General features: G+C 34.4%; 1 protein-coding gene across 3 annotated transcripts in view; it reads right to left on the reverse strand.

Moving 5' to 3' along the window:
• Kif18a (kinesin family member 18A) overlaps positions 1-21,881 on the reverse strand; it is a 66,757-nt gene that overhangs the window by 30,317 nt on the left and 14,559 nt on the right. For all 3 annotated transcript variants that reach the window (XM_013019662.1, XM_013019663.1, XM_013019665.1), the window contains exons 8-12: positions 20,919-20,993; positions 20,598-20,710; positions 16,839-17,001; positions 9,761-9,925; positions 3,573-3,694 (exon numbers count right to left, since the gene is read on the reverse strand). In XM_013019662.1, coding sequence (XP_012875116.1) covers positions 3,573-3,694; positions 9,761-9,925; positions 16,839-17,001; positions 20,598-20,710; positions 20,919-20,993 — 638 coding nt within the window. The remainder of the gene's footprint in view (positions 1-3,572; positions 3,695-9,760; positions 9,926-16,838; positions 17,002-20,597; positions 20,711-20,918; positions 20,994-21,881) is intronic.

Genomic DNA, 21,881 nt, shown 5'->3' on the forward strand with positions numbered 1-21,881 from the left:
AGGAGGAGGCTGCAATGCTTGGTAAGAAATGTATGCATTATCCTGCCCATGTAATTGTAACCCCTCTGTACAGTATGTTCACAAATAAAAAATAAATAAAAAAAATTTCAGAATATTTGAGGTATTGGAATCTTGTCTCTTTCTCAAAATCTCTTCTCGCTAACAGAGCCTCAATCAATGCATTTTATTTTATATTAGACCTACATGTAAGCCTTCAATGAAGAAATACAGCAAAAAAAAAACAGTATGAACACATATTCAACCCATAGTTCCTAATTTTTACATCATGGAAGATGTCAAACAATAGAAAGAATATTCAAATGATTCAGAGTTCAGGTATTTTAAGGCAGTCAATAGACAATATTCTAGTTACTTATTCAGGAGAGTAGAACCAATTTAAGTACGTATGGCAGTGGGAAAAGGAAAACGAATCAGGCATTAATTTTGCTATAATTAGAAAAACTATTATGCTAACCTCAAATATTTAGAAAGCAGTACCAATAATCTGTGACTCTGTTTTTCTTGGTGTTGGTGGCAAGCAGTCTAAGCTGTGGCCCTTCAGATCCACAGCTTTCATATTCCATTATTAACAAAAAAAAATTATGTTCTAAAACCTCCAACCTGAATTTGCTCCATGCCAACTACTATGCCAAATCCATATGAAAAGATTTGTATGCAACACACCTACCATTTAACAGATCTTCAGTCTGTTTCTGGTATTTGTTATTTTTGTACTTATTTGTTATTTTTATGCCTATCTTTTTCATGGAGAATGCAATTAACTCTACAATGACTGAACTTACAATGAAAATGTTATTATTTGTGTCAACAAGACAGAAAGTAAACAAAACTCAAACCAGTTCTGGGAAAGGAGATTTATGATCTGTAAAATGGTAGGAGGCTGTACCAGGGTGTACTGCTATAATTCCCCAGTTCTTACTAACTGTACCATCCAGAAGAGTTAACATGGAAGGACTGAGTTTGTTAAGAAATGCTTCATTTTATTTTTTAAAGTATTCTTATCAGTTTTAGAACTAGAATGATAAGCATGGTTTACTGTGTTCATACTCTTTGCACAAACAACATGCTTTATGTTGAATGGAAACATAGTTTTGAAATCCGGATTCTTGGAATATAGTAGGTAGAGGATACCTATAAGATCCCAATAAAAGGGCTGGGAAGTTGGCTCAGTTGTAAAGTGCTTGCCTTGCATGCATGAGGCACTGGGTTCAATTCCTCAGCACCACGCAAGCAAACAGAAAAAAGCCGGAAGTGGCACTATGGCTCAAGTGGTAGAGTGCTAGCCTTGAGCTGAAGAGCTGAGGGAGAGTGCCCAAGCCCAGAGTCCAGGCCCCACCACCGGACCCCCCCCCAAAAAAAAGATCTCAATAAAAGCCCATGTCACTGAGTCTCTAAAGAGTTCAGATGTTGCCACAATTTTGATTTTGGTGGAATTAAGCACAATCTTTGGCTCTACTAGAACAAGATTCTTGAAATCTTGTTTTTGCTAGTCTGTCTAGTCCCTTACCTCTTAGCTGATTTTACTTTGTACTCTCTTGCTAAAATAGCCATTGATTCCTAGCAAGTTATTAAACCTAAAAGTACCAGGCACTATATTGTTATTTGTAAATAATCTACTTTATTTCTTTCAATTATATATATATATATATACATACATATTTTATTGTAATGATATGGTACAAAGGGGTTACAGTTACATGAGCAAGGTAATAAGTCCATTTCCTATCAAGCACTGTTACCTCCTCCTTTGTTTTTCCCCTACCATCCCTTTACTCCCCATCTCCCCAACCTCCCCCCACTACCTTGCCCAAAGTTGTAAAGTTCATTTTCAACATAGTGTCTTCTATATCTCATTGTTACAATAGGTAACCTGTATCCTTATTTTAGCATTTTGTTATTTCTCTTTCCCCTTCCCAAATTAGAAAAATGTATATACAAGATGCAGGACACTGGAATCAAATACAGTGACAACAGGTTATACCACTATACCACGGGGGAAGAACATACAAAGAAGAGAGAAAAAACACACACACACACAAAAACAACCCACACAGTTCTTTAAAAACAACAGCAACAAAGACAAAATCTATGTGTCCCTATCTTGGGGTTCATTTCGCTTAGCATCAGGTTATATGGTCATATGTATATAGGCTTTGACCTTTTTGCTTGTCCTAGACATATACTAGTTATTGCAAATAAGGGAAACCATGGGACCTATGTTGCTTTGGGCCTGGCTTACTTCACTTAACATAATTTTTTCCAATGGGATGACACCAATGGGATGGTGTCATTCTTTCTGATGGAGATATAAGAATTCCATTGTATATACATACCACATTTTCTTGATCCATTCATTCACTGAGGGGCACATGGGTTGGTTCCATATCTTAGCTATGGTGAATAATGCTGTGATAAACATAGTTGTGCTCGTACCTTTAGTATGGCCTTTTTTTGTGATCGTTTGGGGAAACGCCCAAAAGTGGGATTGCTGGGTCATAGGGAGCTCTATGTGGAATCTTTTGAGGAACCTCCATACTGCTTTCCAAAGTGGTTGAACAAGTTTATACTCCCACCAACAATGCAGTACGGTTCCCTTTCGGCCACATCCTCTCCAGCATCTGTTGTTATTGGATTTCCTGATAAGAGCCATTCTAACTGGGGTGAGGTGGAATCTCAATGTTGTTTTGATTTGCATTTCTTTTATGGCTAGAGAAGTTGAGCATGCGTCCATTGGCCATTCTTATTTCCTCTTTAGAGAAGTCTCTCTTTAAGACTTTAAACCACTTATTAATTGGGAGGTTGTTTCTTTGAGGATTTGTTGTTGGAGATTTAATTTTTTGAGTATTTAGATATGAGGCCCTTGTCCATTGTATGGCTAGTGAAGATCTTCTCCCAATCTGGGTGCTGGAGGAATATCAATACCAAACTTCAAACTCCACTACAAAGCCATAGAAATCAAAACTGCTTGGTACTGGCACAAGAACAGAACTGAGGACCAATGGAATGGAACTGAAGACCCAGAAATGAACCCACAGACCTATAGCTACCTAATCTTCGATAAGGGAGCTAAAAAAAAAGAATGGAAAAGAGAAAGCCTCTTCAGTAAATGGTGCTGGCAAAATTGGTCGATCAACTGTAGAAAACTAAAGCTAGATCCTTATATATCAGCCTGCACCAGAATCAACTCCAAATGGATCAAAGACCTCGAAATCAAAGCAGACACCCTGAAAACCTTACAGGAAGGAATAGGTGAAACCTTAGGGCTCCTTGGCACAGGCAGAAATTTTCTTAATAAAGACCCAAAAACACTACAAATCAAGACATTTTGGACAAATAGGATTGTATGGAACTGCAGAGCTTCTGCATGGCAAAAGACATAGCAAGCAAGATCAATATACTCTACTTTCAGGACACAGGCACTATATTATGTTTGTATTACAATCTACTTTTATGTTTAAAAAACCAAGGCTTAAAAAGTTTACCTACTTTCTGCAGGGTTTTATTATTAAAGGCAGCAAGGCTTAAAGACTGATTCCAAAACTCATACTTACGCCTCCGTCTGCCTATGTTGCTGTTCTTGAAGAGAAGCTAGATCCATCATATGTCTAATTTGTGCTTTCAGATCTTTGTTCTGGAGTTGTAAATGGTGATAATGAAGCTCTTTATTGAGTTCCTAGGGGAAAGAATGTAAAATATATTTTAGATTATTTGAAGACTATTAAAATGTTATTTTATTAAATTTAATTTTAAGAAAATTAAATTTATTTTCATTTTGGCAGTACTAGGGTTTGAATTCAAGGCCTTGTGCTTGGTAATAGGCTTTTTACCATGAGACATTCTTCTAGCCAACAGTTCACTTTTTTTTTTTCTTTTTCTTATATGCCAGTCCTGGGTGCTGTCCTGATCTTTTTTGCTTAAAGCTGGTGCTCTACTACTTGAGCCAAAACTCCACTCCTGGCTTTTGAGTGGTTAATTATAGAGTCTCACGGACTTTCCTGCCTGGGTTGATTTCAAACCATGATGCCCAAAGCTCAAACTCCTGAGTAGTTAGGATTCCAGGCCTGAGTCACTGGCACCTAGTCTTGTTTACATGTTTTTGATAGAAAATATATTTAGAACATATTTACAAAGTAAGAGCCTTGGTGTACTCAGTCTAAAACCCTATTACTAGGAAGATAAAGTTTCAAAGTTCCCCAGAAACTAAATGTAAAAATTTCCAAAGAAATTTTCTAAAAATGATAGCTTCTCTGTCAACTAACCTTGTTCACAATGTGAAAATAAAATATAATTAGATTTTGCTTAAGGGTCACCTCCTGAAGGAGGCTTTCTCTGAGCTTCTTTGGGGGGGGTGGGGGGGTCAGTTGTGGGCTTAAACTCTGGGCCTGGGCACTGTCCCTGAGCTTTTCAGCGTAAGACTAGTGCTCTACCACTTGAGCCACAGTGCCACTTCCAGTTTTCTGAGTGGTTTATTGGACATAAGAGTCTCATGGAAGTTCCTGCCTGGGCTGGCTTTGAACCGCAGTCCTCAGATCTCAGCCTCCTGAGTAGCTAGGATTACAGGCATGAGCCACTGGCGCTTTGCTCCTGAGCATGTTTTTAAAATGGATACCTCTACCTTCTAAAATTGTCATAGCACTGGTCAGTAACAATTTGCAGTTTACTGTTTGTCTGCAGTTTTATTCTCAGAACAGAGACTACAGTCAGAATTATAGTTTAGTGTATATAAAAATATATGCCCACATCTACTTTCATTGTATCTTAGGAAAAAAAAAGTCTTTTATATAAGTGTTTACAAAGTTCCATTTTCTTAAGTTTTATGTGTCTAGAGTCAGGTGTCCTCTAATGTCTGATCTGTTTTTTCTTTTTTTTTTTTTGTCGGTCGTGGGGGCTTGAACACGGCCTGGGCGCTGTCCCTCAGCTCTTCAGCTCAAGGCAAGCGCTCTACCATTTGAGCTACAGCGCCACTTCCGGTTTTCTGGTGGTTATTGGAGATAGGAGTCTCACAGTCTTTCCTGTCCGGGCTGGCTTTGAACCATGATCCTCAGATCTCAGCCTCCTGAGTAGCTAGGTTTACAGGCGTGAGCCACCAGTGCCCGGCTTAATGTCTGATCTGTTACCTTAAGTTACTCATTTTTCGGGAAACCTGCTTAAACCTAAACAGAAAATATTATCTTGGAGGTTACACTGAAATATGATGGATAGTCCATAACATTTTCAGCATCTTGGGAAAATTTCAGGTACCATTATTAGGAACGAACAAACAAACAAACAAACAAAAAACTTTGAAGGGGATATTCTGATTAGCTGAGCCAGTAATCCTGTAAGCAGGAAAGTGAGGCCTGGAAACTTTTTACAAAAAAAAATCTGATAATCTATTTTAACTTTTTGATACTTGTTTACAAGCTGGAGTTGACCACTGACTTGTTTTTTACTTTCATTAAAAAGCTACTTCCTTAGAGGGAGGAAGGATAAACAAATGTAGGCATGGTACTCAGTAGACACTAAATGGAGAATGAACCATGTAACTTGTGGGCAGGAACAAGAGGGGGAAACTGGGGGAAAATTAAGGAAGGGTGATATCATCCAAAAAGAAATGTACTTATTTCCTGACTTGTGAAGTACAACATCTTGATAACAATAAAATTATATTAAAAATATTCCTATCCCAGTAGTAGGGACGATGACAGAGAAATAATGTCAAAACAATGTCTTTCTATTTGCCAGAGAAATATTAAAGATAAAGTTTTATTACATAAGTCATTTTTATACTTCAAGAAACAGCAAGTATTTTAGGGAAAAATTTTCATAGAAACAGGATGATATGCCTCTAGTACTAGGATATGAGTCTTGATGTTTAGAGAAAGGCTTAGCCTTGAAAGAAATTGCCATTTTAAGCCACTTCATATGGCCTATATGAAGATCAGTTTATTTGACTAACATTTTAAGAGCTGGGTTAGATGGTTTTTTCATTCTTTTCTAATTAGAAAATAAAATGATTTTAATCATATAGTAGTTATATTTCTTAAAAATAGTTATATTTCTATCTTTTTACTGTTTTTTTTCTTTGCTTGGCACAGGTGGCTCACATGTGTAACTGTATCTACTCAGGAGGCTAAGAACTGAGGACCATGGTTTGAAGCCATTACAGATAGGTAAGTACGTGAGAGTGTCATCTCCAGTTAGCTACCAAAAGCTGGAAACAGAGTTGTGGCTCAAGTATTAGAGCACACTAGTCTTGAGCCAGAAGGGGACAGTGTCCAGGCCTGTTAAGTCCCAGGATATTCTTGAACCACTGTCAATAATAGATCTTGGCTAGTTTGTCATTTTTAAAAAAACTAAGTTTACAATTGGAACTAGTTTTTACATTTACACATTAATGACTGAACCTGATTAGAAGAGCAGAGCCTATTCTGAGAACTACAAGTAGGTTAGTAATAGCTGAAATGTAGAATGTGGTGAGAGTGATATAAAACTTGAGAATTATTAGGTACCAGACCATGGTAGACCTGATAAATCATCAAAGAGAGTTTATACTGGAAAAATGACACAGAAGAGTGATATGTTAATTAACTATGGAACATAGTTTTCTGATTCTGGAACACGCCAGAATCAGAAAAACCAAATGCAGTAATAAGAAGTCCAAAAACAGAGGGTAGGAATCAGAATTAAGGTAGTAGCAGTGAGTAGAGAAAGATGGCTAAAGCAATAGATAATGCAGAAGAAGAGATATAGAAAGCATACTAACTGCAAAAACCAGAATCACTCAGTTTTCCAGAGTTGTAAGATCTTGAATAAATCAAGTCCCTTCATGAACCTTTGTAGGAAATAGTAACTACTAATTATTTCAACTGTGAAAACATCTGTAGAAAAAGAATTAAGCATAGGACTTGACTGGGAATGTAAAGTTTTAATTTTTTCTTTTTATCAAATTATTTATAATAATAAGATGCAAAAGGACTTTGACCATTCTTTAAAATTGGGAGCTTATAGCAAATACAGGATAGCACAGGCAAGACTAAAAATTATCTACAACTGACTTACCTGTTTCTTGAAAAAAAACTAAGAAAGTTTTTAAAAGTACTACATCTGTAGTTATCCATGACTATAAATAAGAATGCTAATTCCTTATAGAACAAGAACAATAAAATTAACTCATTTGTTTTGAAGAAATAATGTAAGTAATCTACACCTACATTTTAAACCTACAAGGACATATGCTAAGTTCTTAGAAATGTACTTAATAAATTGAACACTATACTTCAAACTGAGTAGAGTAGTAAATTTACATTCTCCTACTAAAAAGTACTAAAGAAATTTTGAATAAGTCTGCCCATCGAAATAGCTAAATAATCTATCAGAATAGTAGAACTCTAAGTTATAGCACGGAAGCGCGCGCGCGCGCGCACACACACACACAAAGACACACACACACACAAACTAATGAAATTTCTATAGTAATTTTTAACTAAAGTCAAAGTTTAACCAAAGTACTTACAATTTTGTGTACACTAAAAAGAGAATAAACTAGTAAATACCAACATCATTTAACATGTGCTACTTAGGAGAGTAAGGTATTGGATCATGAAGTGAAAGTGAGTAACATATACTTGTCCATGTTATTAACTGGTTCCTTTGAAAACTTTAAGTAAGAGGTAGTGAAAACTGCTGCACTCTAAGTTGAATCTTTAGATTTAGATGACTTATAGCTAACATGAAATTTCAGAAGCTACTTTTTCCTGTGCCTAGACAATGCCTTTAGAGTTCAATGATGAATCACTGTCTTTTGTAATTTTTTTGGCTGGTATTTTTAAGTCATTATACCATCTTAGGATAGGTACAACACTTTGGATACAATAATTTATGAAGAATATATACATCACATTTTTAAATCAATAAAAGGGCTTCAGGAAACAAGTGACTTCAAACAGGTTTGGAGATTCCTAGGATGACTGAGTCTCAATAAATATCCACAGTAAAAGTTGTTCTCTGCATTTGTCTTTGTCTTTCTTCTTAGAAGTCAGGGTATCTTTTACTTACTATTCTGAATGGTCATCATTGACTGTACCTACTAGTTTTTTCTCTGCAGTCATGTTCAAGGTTTACTGCTAAAAACATTTGCTTTTGCTTATTTTTTTTTTACATACTAGTGTTCATAAAATATTTATATCCATTGCCAGCCAGTCAGTGAATCTATTCCCCTAATTCTTTTTTTTTTGGGTCCGGTCGTGGGGCCTGAACTCTGGGCCTGAGCGCTGTCCCTCAGCTCTTCAGCTCAAGGCTAGCACTCTACCACTTGAGCCACAGTGCCACTTCCGGCTTTTTTCTTTTTGCTTATGTGGTGCTGAGGAATTGAACCCAGGGCCTCAGGCATGCAAGGCAAGCGCTCTACCACTGAGCCAATTTCCCAGCCCTATTCCCCTAATTCTTGATTTATTGATCAATACGTGTGAATTACAAAATTAGTACTTTTTTTTCTTTTTTTTTTTTGTCGGTCGTGGGGGCTGAACTTCGTGGGGGCTGAACTCTGGGCCTATACATTGTCCCTCAGTTCTTCAGCTCAAGGCTAGTGCTCTACCACTTAAGCCACAGCACCACTTCTGGCCTTTTCTGCTTATGTGCTGCTGAGGAATCGAACCCAGGGCCTCATGCATGCAAGGCAAGCACTGTACCATTGAGCCACCTTCCCAGCTCCAAAATTAGTACTTTTTGAATATTAAAAGCCCATAGCATTTATTACTGAGTATTCAAGCCAACTTTATTTTCAGTCAGATGTTCTTTTACAGATTTTAAAATTCCAGAAGATCTAATATCCGTTTGTTGGAAAAAGCATATGATTTTAGCTATATTAGGTGCTTAGTACCTATCATTTTCTTCTTTCTTATTCAAGGACTAACGTTTTCTTTAGGGGAATGTTCCAAGCAACAAAGGAAATAAGTAAAGTCATTCTTCCAGACTCATTTTTATCTTGGGGCAGCCATGTGATAAATTCTAGCTAATAGTCTGTTAGGCATTTCTAAAAAAGTCACTGTTTACTGATCTAGACACAGAACCCTCCCCCTCCATTTCCCTCTTCTTCTGATATAGGTACAAATTTGATACTGGAGCTAAAATATAAGTATTATAATCATGAATTGATAAGCATGATGCTAATATATTAGAACTACATACTTCCAAGACACTGTTAAGGGAGTAAAGTATAGCCCAAATTGGCTAAGCTATTGAAATCATATTACTTATAAGTTTGTTATAGAACAGACATTAATGAAAACTACCATCATTATACTTTATGCATAAATATATTTTGATATTCTAACATAGAATAACGTCACACCTAGACACGCACACATACATACTTTTTTCAAATCACTTTACTTAGCTATAATAAAATTAGTAGTCATAACATTTAAAACCATTTTTTTCAAAAATACCAAGGTTTAAAACAAACTTAAGTTACCTACATAAATCCTTGTTTGAAATTGAGAATTAATTTACTTTAAGAGCCACCTAATAAAAGGAGGAATTGTTTAAGAATAACACTCAGCAATAACTTTTCCCTTTTAAAAGTACAAATCTAGTAGCTAACTAGCAAGCAGAAGGTATATTCAGTTATAAACAGTATAAAATAAACTAATTATATCTCAGAGAACTAGGGCAATAGTTTTCTTATGAAAGATACTGAATAACAAAAATAGAGCCTGATTTTCATAAATTAAATCTGAATATACAAATACATACATACCTTTGGAATACAACCATTTTGACCTAAGAGTACCATTTCATTTTCCACTTGTTGGAGCCAATTAGTATTTTCATCAAATTGCTTCAGTTCTTCATCCCTCTTTTTCTCTAGGTAGCTGCGACGTGTTTTTAACATTGCAAGTCTATGATCTCGTTTGCAAGTAGCCTGAAACACAATACAACATACCTAATTGTATGATATTTGGTGTACATGGTATTAGCAAAATACTATTTTTTTGATGTTAGCAAAGCTGATTAACTTAAGCTATATTTTTATATTTAAAATTATTTCCTCCTTAAAGCAGTATAATACTTGTAGGAAAATTGGAAATTGAGTTGAGCACTTGCATAACATTACATTGGGAGTTTTGGCTGTAAGAAATACAGTGAACAACTTTAAAATGTGTAACTTTTTTCCCCCTCGTGTGTGTGTGTGTGTGTGTGTGTGTGTGTGCACACACGCGCACGCATATGCGCGCTAACACTGAATCTGTAAAGTTCATATAAGGTCAGATACATTCCATGACTTCCTTAATCAAAATCAAAGCAGATTCATACCCCCTCTTACCACTTCTCCAGTTTGAAGGATGTGAACAAATAAAGTGTTATAGTGTTCTGATTTTGCCTGTAAGGCCTTAAATTGGCTGATTCAATAGACAGAAATGAGAGTTGATAATCAGTCTGCTTTTCAAAAAGCTGATTTTGCCTATAGATGGGTTCAAGTCCATTAATGGCTCCATCGCTATATTTGGTGTTTTACATTTGCAAAAATTAGATTGAAATCGATCATTTGGTCTTCACACTATCATAGGAACTGTGGGTCAGAACAGCTTGACCTCTGTGGGAAATTTTCCAAGAGATACTGAACTCAATAATCATCAGATATGATGACTATACCTGAAAAAATACAGCTTTAAGATTTGAACAGGCACTTACAACTAGATTTGAAAGTAGAGAGTAAAGAATAATATAAAGAAGAGGAGCTAGATTTGAATTCATTAAGGGCTTTACCCTTTTGGGCTAATAAATTCCCTTAACGTATTAACTTTTATAAATGTTGCATAATTAAAAATGGCAGGCATAAAACAAAAATAAATATGACTGTCTTCAACTGAATGGAGGCTCATAAAGGATTCTGAGTCTGGTAAATGTAGCTGTCATTAACTCACAGCCAACTCCTAGGTATTCATACATTTTATTTAACCTTTCCTCCAAGAGAAATGTAAAGGTTAAGTAAAAAAAGAGCTCCACTTTATGCTAGTGGATAAAAAAAAAGGTTGATATTCATTGCCATTCTCAATAAGGTTCTTGACATTATCTGATTAATTATATCCCAATAATTGATTATGGGGTAAGATAATAAAACAAACGAAACAAACTGTAAACTTCTAGGGCAAAAGGTTACAAGATGCTGTTAGGTAGAACAACTAAAAAAGATGTCTGCAGTCATTATCTAGAGAGCCTTAAGACTCTTTCTTATGGTTTATTCAGTCAATACAATTTTGATAACAATGTATTCTTATTCATAAATTACTGTAGTTTTACAAACCAAAAAATACTATTACTCTTTTTACTACCCATTTTTTGCTTTAAAAGCCATGATTAACTATTTTCATACAGATGTTAACATATGAGCTATTTTGAAGTAAATCATTTTTTTAAAATTATTTTGAGTTTTTTGGGTAAATTTCATTTTGACTTTCTTTTTTTATGTATATATACATATATGGTACACAAGGAAATTTGAATTTCAAGTAAATAAGGAATGATTTATAATCTATCCTCCATGCAATATTGGTCATTTTGACTTTCTAATAGAAATATTGGTAGAAGGAATTTATATAAACCAAAAGTCTTCAAAACTCTAAGTTACAATGAAGTAGAAAAGTATCCTGAAACTTAAAGTTTAAAAGCCTTGCAGTAGCAGGGCTTTTTTGAGTGGGATATAGGAGTTTTAGAATTTCTTCTGCCATTCAGAAGTTGTGAAAACTTGGCAAATCAGTCTCAGCGGGTATTCCATTATCTCATGGGAAAATGAGTTAAATTAAACCATTACTGCTTCATCATTTACAAATGTAAACACTCCTCTAGAAACCAGAGTAAAAGTCACCTGTGTATCTGAATGTGGCAGTATTTAATGCCAGAAAGATCCTAGCTAAAAGCTCAAAAGTAAGTTAGTTGACGTTTTACTTTTAATGCTCAACAAATATATTATCCAGGAAGATTCTTTATAAGAATGTTTAATTACTTCCAATGAATCAATGTTCCAAGATGGGAAGTGTCTGGTAAAACATTTTTAAATATACAAATTTTATACTGGTATTAAAATAAGTTTTTCCCACCGAGTTTGAAAAGAGCTGTTTGTATTTTCAGTAATAAAATGTCCAGAATACCACCACAAAAGTCTTGAGAAAGAATATAGTTTTGAAATTTTAGGTGTTATTACTTTGTACAAAAGAACTGGCAATATGGCAAACTCATATTTACATTATAAAATAATTTTACATGGCTATAAAATTACCTAGGAGTTTTATTTCAATACACATTTCAGTATCCATACTCCAAACCTATTTATAGCTGAATCAATGTTACGAGATTCAGTAGTTCTGATAATAAATCTCTTTTGGAGGGCATCCAAAACATAAAACTCTTTGCCTTAGAAAGCAGTTTATTAAGACATTTCTGTCCACAAACAAAATATAACTAAAGCCTGAGATGTTTCTCAATGGTTTAATTATAACCAACAACTGTTTTATTTTTCTTTTTTCTTTTTTTGTCACCATAAAGCATAGATGACCTGAACTTACAAACTTCCTGTTCTAAGTGTTAGACTGTAGGTATCAGCTAACATGCCTGTTTTAAGATTTTTATCTTCCTAATTTCATAGGGACAGTTCATATGAACACAATTCAAGGCCAACCCAAGCAAAAAGTCAGCAAGATCTCATCCCAGCAAGTAAGCTGGATGTGGTAATATATGCTTGTGGTCTCGGGTATGATTGTAGTCTAACACCAGTCCTGGACAAAAATGAGAGAACCCATATGAAAAATAATTAAGGAAATCACTCAAGAGGTAGAGCATCAAGAATGGTTAAGAAATGGTAACATATAGACTGAAATAATCAAAAGCTAGACATCATAAAAGTCAACTGGCTTATAAAAGGTTAATATGCAGAAGAATAAAGAGACACAATTCAAAATTCATTTAAGAAAATAAATCAAAGTAAAAAAAATGACCTAAGTTAGTATGGGATTAACATACCAAGCTTACTAACTGCAATAAAAGTCTAATAAATAGTACTCAATTCTAAGTTCTGGTAATATTCAGACTACTTACAACTACTTACTTTTAGTTAAAAATTAGATTCTAAATTCCTGGCAACCAGTGTTTCCATAATATGTGACACTCTTCCCATTTACTTGTCAATAATTTTTATAAAATGTCTTCTTTTTGTCATGTGTCAGCTTGAATATATTTATATAAAATGCCTTCTATTTTTCATGTGCCAAATCAAATCCATTTACAGTGTTTAGTGTAGGCTAATTTCTAGTTCAGAAAGATGAGGGCAATTTACTAGTGAAATAAGCTATAATAAAAAACTTTTTTTTGTAGAAGTATTGAATGCATTTGGCATTTTTATAATATACCACAAATATACCACAAATATACTCTGTACTGGTAAAATCTATATTTTATCTATAATAAACTATTTTTTTTCAAATTGATAATCTCATGCAAGGATCAGCACAAATATGCTCTTTCCACCAGAAAGACTTTTAAAATAATCACAATGAGAAGCTAATAGTTAAGAGCATTTACAGTACCTATAGAATAGTAGTAATTAAGAAAGCAAACTGAAGTGAGCCAACTAGGGTTTTATAGTGGTTTAATCATATTAATTAGGTAGGAAACTAGAAGACTTTATGGGGCTTTGAGTAGCAATAGCACAGTACTAGCCTAGCACACATGAAACCTGGATTCAATTTTCAGCACACATACACACACACACACAAGAAAGTAAAAAAAGAAACAGTTAAAAGCATGCGTATATATACCTTACCATTAAAAATGAGGAAATAATTGTGATCTTATAGGTCTAGGTATATATTTGTTTTGTACTGCTAGAAGCTCATTCCTTTTGAATATACATCTTTCTACTACTAGAAAATCTGCACCATAAATTTTTTGCATTGTCTTCTGTATGTCAAATGAAGTTTTGGGAAATCTGTCATATTTGCTGTCTGCCAAGTTGGTTTTTTATTTTGTTGTTTTTTCCTTTCTTTTGGTGCTGTGTCAGGGCTTATAACTAAGGGCTTTGAGTTAACATGGCTTTCTTGCTCATATCTAGTACTCTAACACTTGATTCACACCTTCAGTACAGTATTTTATTGGTTAATTGGAGATTGAATCTTGCAGACCTTTCTGTTCAGGCTAACTCGAAACCTTAGTTCTCTAGGTTTCAGCCTCCTTTATAGCTAGGATTATAGCATGAGCCACTTGGTACCCAGCTTTTTCTAATTCTTAACTGTGGCAAACTGTTCTACTATGTGTTTTATATTTTGGACTTAGTGGCTAGCATTGATGATTTCTTTCCTGGCTGATTTTGCATTGACTCTGCAGAGGTACTACTGTTCTAATATTTTGTTTATTAATTTTCAACTTTCGGGGTTTCCTAAATAAAATACATGCTAAAGTTCATACCTTAAATCAGTCAGGGGGGTTGGGCTAACAAGGAAGATGAAAGAAGATAAAATATGGTCCAAGTAGACAATACGGATTAAAACAGTGAAACTTGTAGACAATGTTTGGGAAAGTGAGCAGTGAGAGTATACAGGGTGAGACTGACTGGAATATACTCCCCTCTTTTGGTAATCAAAAATTAAAACAGTTCTTGGGCTGGGATGTAGCTCAGTGGCAAAGCGCTTGCCGAGCTAGCACAACGTCCTGGGTTCGATCCCCAGTACCAAAAAAGAAAAGACGAAAAAAAAAATTAAAACAGTTCTCTTCTGAAAAAAAAATTCCCATTGGTTTATATTGTAAATCACTGGTTCTGGATGGGCTGTTTCCATGTCATACTTCTGGTAACAAACTCTCCTTGAGACTTTGTTAACTTGTTGTGAGGAGTTCATACATATTGCAGAAAAGCAAGAATTGGAACTGAGATTTTGCTGCTCTTCGTTTTCTTGTTAAAATGGAACTTAAATTTCTTTTTTTTTCGTAAATTTGGTATTTTTGTCAAGGTGATGTACAGAGGGTTACAGTTGCATAAGTGAGGCAGTGAGTACATTTCTTGTTGAATTATTTTTCTCCCATTTTCCCTCCTCTTCCCCCAACGTTTCTAGCATATTGTCAGTATTGCTGTTGCTGGTGCACCCTTTGTCCTTTGTCTCACTCTGTCTCACTATTTTGTTGCTCCCCTTCCCTTTCCCAAATCAGAAATATACAAGGCACAGGGTACCAAAATCAAATATAGTGACAACAAGGGATAAGCCAAAAGTGGGGGGTGGGAGGGGCGGAGCAGAAAGAAAGAGAAAGAAATAGCTTCACACAGTACATTAAAAACAACAAGGACAAACCCCTTGTTTCCACATCTTGTTCATTTTGATTAGCATCATTTTAAATGGTCATATATACATAGCTATTTTGCTATTGTGAGCCTCTGCTAGGACTATCCTAGACATAGACTAATTATTACAAATGAGGGAAACCATGGAGACTATGTTTCATTTGGTCTAGTTTACTTCTCTTAATATGATTGTTTCCAAGTCTTTCCATTTATGTATGAATGTGGTGATGTCATTCTTTCTGATGGAAGTATAGAATTTCATTGTATATACATATAATATTTTCTTAATCCATTTATCTACTGAAGGGCATCTGGGTTGGTTCCATATCATAGCTATGGTAAATAATGCTGCAATGAACATGATTATGATGGTAGTTTTAGTATGGCCTGTGTGTGTGTGGTTATTTGGGTAAATGCCCAGGAGTGGGGTTGCTGTGAACCACACGTTATCTGCTCACCACTCCCCAGCAATGTTGATCTAATAGGTTTGAACGGGGCAGGAGGGTGTGCCTGTATAACAACTCCTAGATGATGGTACAGCTTGTCATTTCAGCATTTGAGGAACATACTAATGCTCTCATATATGTCAATAGAACTAGTCAATATCAATAATATAAGCATATGATGAGCATCAATATTTGTTAAAAGTACACTGTAAACATGTAAATGTTAAATGTTAATCAAACATGCAGGAAATACACAAATATAGTACAATTCATATAGAATTTTCCTGGTTCTTTGTGTGTGTGCATGGGGAGGGGGAATCAGGACTCAAATTTGGTACCTGATGCTTTTGTTTATTGGCTAAAGCTGTCATAGCAGAACTACTCCACCAATCCCTAATATTCCTGGCTCTTTTTCTCTTTTTCTTCTTTTTTTACTTTTTTATGGTAAAGGTGATGTAGGGGTTGTTGTTACATAAGTCAGGTAATGAGCATGTTTCATTTTGAACATGCCATCTCCTCTCTCAACAGTTCCCCTCCCCACCCCCTTACTCCCTCACCCTACTCCCCACCCCTCGCCACACAAAAAAATAGTAAAACCAAAAGGCTTTCCAAATGGGCAGAACAAATCACAGAAAACCAAGACAAAATGGCAAGTTAAAGAAGCTTAATTCCCACAGAAAATAAGCAGGCAATAGAAGAGTCAATCAAGGAGTAGAGTTAAAGAGGCAAAACCAAAGATTAAACATTCTAGATTTCTGTTTGTGGACTCCATGAATTCTTCTAATCTTAGGTTAGTCTCATCATGCTCACTAATTGCTTTGTATAGACTTTCTATATTTTCATTAATCCTATTTATCAGCAGTGTTTTTAAAGCATTTTAAGAACTATTTTCTAGGTCACTCCTTAAATTGCTTTCTATATACATCAGCATTTAGGAGAACAATTGGTACAGTTCTTTTAGAATTTCTAAATGTTTGTTCATAATTACTGCATTTCCATGTCTTCCAAATCAGAAGTTTTTGTGCTTTCACATTCTATACAACTTCATTCTGAAGTAATTTAAATACCTTTTCTACTTTGTCTTCAGAACACATCATTTCTATCTGCTTATGGCACTGTTGTTGATAGAATGACTTAAGTTCATTTTCTTTGAGCAACATTTCCAACTTTAGATATTCTTGTCGAATTTCTTCTCGATTCTGGAACAAGCAGTTCAGAATTTCTTGATATCTAAAAAAAAATTATAAAATTTCATTAGTTGTGAGATAAATGATACAAAGTTTCCCTAAATGCAGCTGGGAAGGTGGCTCAATGGTAGAGTGCTTGCCTTGCATGCATGAAGCCCTGAGTTTGATTCCTCAGCACCACATAAGCAAAAAGAAAAAAGCCGGAAGTGGTACTGTGGCTCAAGTGGTAGAGCGCTAACCTTGAGCTGAAGAGCTGAGGGACAGTGCCTAGGCCCAGAGTTTAGGCCCCACAACTGGACCCAAAAAACCAAAGTTTCCCTAAATAACCAAATACATACCACTTAGAATTATATTCAGTGATAAATAGCAAGTAGGTTAGAATGACTTTTCCCAATTACAAAAATGTTTAGAAAAAAAATATTAACTTTGTTTCTTCTACTATAGGTTTTTCTCAAAACCTGCCAAAGAAAAAATCTGTTATTGATACATACATCTATCAGAAGATGTCTGGTATTAGTATACTAAATTTTGCTTATATCTATATTTAAGTCAGACTGTTTACCCAAAGTAAAATATTTAGTATTTGTAGAAAAGGATGATAATCTAGAACTGTATTATGGCTATTCTCAATGTACCTGTGACCAAAAATTTTATGTTGTTTTGGTGGTGGCCTAATATGAAGCAGTAGGAGGTACAATCCCAGAGTGTTTTCATTGCTCCCTAGGTATTATGAGGGGACCAGAGTTTAGCTTCAAAATTTATTATTGTGAAAACACATCATAAATGTTAGGTAACCCCTACAGCTTGGCTAAGAATCAACTGACACTTTCAGGACCCAAAGCATGAGATATAGAAAAGCCACTATTATTTGCTTCTTCAAAAGTGTAAGATAGACCTAAAGAATCAAAGTAGGAGAATTTGATTGAGATATCCACATGCCTGACGACTTGAGGCTGATTAACTCCTATGAAAATTCCTGAAGGAATCCACAATCCTGCATCTTCCAGGGTCAACAGAAATACATACTAGAACATACTATTAGTGCTTTCAAGTCAGAGATCAGAATTGAAATACAGTATCAGTATAAAACAGTGACATACAGGCAAAAATATCTAAGAAAAATTAAATGTAAAGCCTTTAATATACAATCAAGCTTGCACATTTAAAAATAAATGTTCTTTGGTCAGAATTTTAGATATATTTGCAAAGATCTGTGGTAAAAATACTGCCAATTTACGTCAGTAGTTCTTAATGAAATTCTACTGGGAATGACTATAAGCCACAATACATTGACTTTACTGCTGTTTTGTCAAACTGATGAATATTTCATGGGAAATATGCATGGACATTGTGATACTGTATTGTATTACACCAATGCTAATGCCAGTAAATGAACTGTCAAGTTATCTTTAGGTTATGCCCAAAGAAAATTTCTCAGTTTTTCTGTAACTTATTAATCAAGGACAAAGTTAAATATTTGGCAACTTTGTGGGCCAGACATTTTACATGATAGTGTTTACTGATTAAAATGGAAAGAAAGAAATTAGTATCAAATGTTTCTAGAATCTGTCTTTGGAAAAAAAAACATCCCTAAGGGATTGACAATAACTATTTTCTAGTCATTTTCAACATTCAAATTCAATTGTCACCAGCTAGAAATAAGTAAACAAAATTTTGCACATAATAAATTTAACTTTACATACTTTTCTTGGCAGTTACTAGTGAAGTTTAATGTCTACAGTTTATAAAAAAATTATTTTTTCTTTGTATAATTTCTATCAAACACTACTTTTTCAAGTAACTAAGCATATATCCTGCGTATTTTTCCCATTATTTGTTTAAACATCATTATAATGTTATTTAAATTTCATGATAAGACTTCAAAAATCAGGGCATTATAAAGGCCCAAATAATCATGCAATTGATATAATAAAAAGATATTTCATGTGGGAGACAGTCACTTTTGAGGGAACTGATAAGGGTTATGGGATACATAATTGTATAATTACCTTGTTTATGAGTTATTTAATATGAGTCTGGAGCTAAAATCAATTTCAATTATTAATTAAAAGTCAGTTTGAAGTATGAAAAATAGCCAAAGAAATGTTCATTTCATATCCCATACTACCACCCTTCTAAATAGTTTGATCAGAAAGGGAAGCTCAAAGGCATCAACTCCAAAAATAAGTTTACTAACTGGTTTTCAAACAGCAGAGGCAACTTGGTTAAATGGGGCTGAGAGTATATGAACCTAATCGCACTAACTTTGAGGAGTGATTTCTTTCAAAATATTTGTATGGTTTGAGGACTTCCTGCATATTTTATTTATTTATTTAATTTAAATTTTTGCCAGTCCTGGGGCTTGAACTCAGCTTGGGCGCTGTCCCTAAGCTTCATCTGCTCAAGGCTAGCAATCTACCACTTGAGCCACAGCACCACTTACAGCTTTTTCTGTGTATGTGGTACTGAAGAATTGACCCCAGAGCTTCATGCATGCTAGGCAAGCACTCTACCACTGAGCCAACTTCCCAGCCCACTTGCTGCATATTTGAATTACAAAATGAAATTAAAAAACTAATACACCACACCAGAGTTAAAAGCTTTTACTGATGAAACTAAGAGAATAAAAAAAAACCCACTTGTTATTTTTCTAAGATACTAAGATTGGTAGGAAATAATAAAAAACATCTGATGCCTAATATAGTTAACAACTTAAAGTTTAAATAGGTTGTTTGAGATTAACAGAAAATTTTGAGTATAAGCAGAGTTCCTTCACTTTAACAAATTATAAGTCAAATTGATGCTGTCTGAAAAATAGATGACTGTCACTGATATTGTCTGATGGTGTCTATGAAAATGACAGGGATGGAAATCAAATATTACAATTTGAAAAATGTGATAGTTCTTACTCCTATTTGTAATTTAACAGTACTTGAAAATATTCTGGTATTCTGGTAGTGACTAGATTAAATCAATAAGCATCAAAAAAATCATCAAAACCTACCAAGCTATATATAAAATAAAACAGAGATGGGTCTGGGCAAGGCTCAAGCAATACAAAGCATGTCAAGCAAGCACAAGGCACTGAGTTTGAACATCAGTAACACCATGGGGTTAAAAAAAACAGTTTAGGAAGCAAAATAAGGCTGTTAACCACATAGTACTCAAGAAGAATTGTCTCTACAACAATTAGGATAGTTTCAGTTTTGTAAACTGACCCACTGGAACACTTAATCTAGAAATGTTAATCTTGAAATGTAAACTATTCTAGACACCATTTCCACTATGTCCTTATCAATTGAGATATTTACTCAAGTAGTTAATTTAGTTAAAATTTATTAAGTAGGTAATTAAATCTATATGGAAAAATAAAAAGATTTACATGTAAAAAAATCACTAAAAATTAACTGGCTTTACTTTATCTCATGGCTAAATATTAGTTATCAATATAATCTATAAAACAAAATACCTGATTTCCAAAATACACAATAGAGCAATGACTTCCTGAATTCAGCTGAGTATGTGTATGTTTGGGTGGGCCATCTAACATATGTTAGATGTGTAACAAATGATGGTTTATATAAAATATCTACATTTTAAAATAATAAATTCTTCAAAATAAAATCTTACTGTTTTTACCTTTCAATTTCTTTTTCCTGCAGGCTTGGGATCATTAATGTTGAGTTGTCATTTTTATCTGCGAAGACTTTCTGTTCTTCATAGGATTTTAGTTTTTCTTTTAACATTAAAATCTAGAGAGAAATACTAATTAAAATACAAATCAAAATATTTGTTCACATGGTACCTAACCACAGCAAAAGTGCAGCTGTGAAAAATAACCAAATAAGCCAGATTTCATTTGTAGTAGAAATACACTACATTTTTGGCCAATTGGTACAAAGAGTCCTGTAAGTGAAGAACTGAGGAAGTTTAACCTAACAATGTACGTATCAGACATACCTCTGCTTTCTGCTCATTACAGATCTTTACATATTGAGATATATGACTGTTGAGATTAAGAACATTGCTCTTCAACTGTTAAAAAAGGAAAAGAGATTACATCTCATTAATCATTTCATTAAGTTTGAGTCAATTATGATCATGTGGCAATAAAAATTAGTTATACTCCTACTTACAATATGTAACAAGAGAAGATGATGTGAATATTGATAATTTGAGATTTTATGTGTATATACATATATATAAGCATATATATATGTATATATATATATATTTGCCAATATTGAGGCTTCAATTAAGAGCTTTGTGCTCTTGTTCAATATTTTTGTTTATGGCCAGAGCTCTACCACTTAAGTCATGCCTCCAGTTCCAGTTTTTTTTCTGTTTAATTGAAGAGTCTCACATATCTATCTGCCTTGCATGCTTTGAATTGTGATCCTCAGATTTCAGTCAGTCTTCTGAGTAGTAAGAATTTCTATTGGCATGAGCCACTGGCTTGAGATTATATAACTATAACCAGAGGTGGTACTGAAACTTGAACTTAGGTTTTTGTATTTTAGAGGCAAGAACTCTATTACTTGAGTCATGCCCCTAGCTTTTTTTCCTTTAGTTGTTTTTTGAATAGGGCCTTAAATTTACTGTGGACAGGGAATTTTCTATTCATACTTCCTAGGTAGCCATTTAATAGGTGTGCACCATCACATCCTCTTTGTTCAAATGAGTTGCTGAGTTTTTGCCTGGGTTGGCTTTGAATGCAATCCTCCTAATCTTAGCTTTTGGAGTATTGGGGATTACAGGCATGAGACACTGTGCCTAGCTTTAACTTTTTTTTTCTTAAGTTTTAAAATATATTTTGTACTTAATTGAGGTAAATTTGATAGTTAGCTGGTGCTCACTAAAGTATATCATCATCTATAGTCTGTTAAAGCTGTGATTCTTACAGGGTACCATTCAAATTATATG

This window comes from Dipodomys ordii, unplaced genomic scaffold (genome assembly GCF_000151885.1).
Source record: "Dipodomys ordii isolate 6190 unplaced genomic scaffold, Dord_2.0 Scaffold46, whole genome shotgun sequence".
NCBI classification, from domain to species: Eukaryota; Metazoa; Chordata; class Mammalia; order Rodentia; family Heteromyidae; genus Dipodomys; species Dipodomys ordii.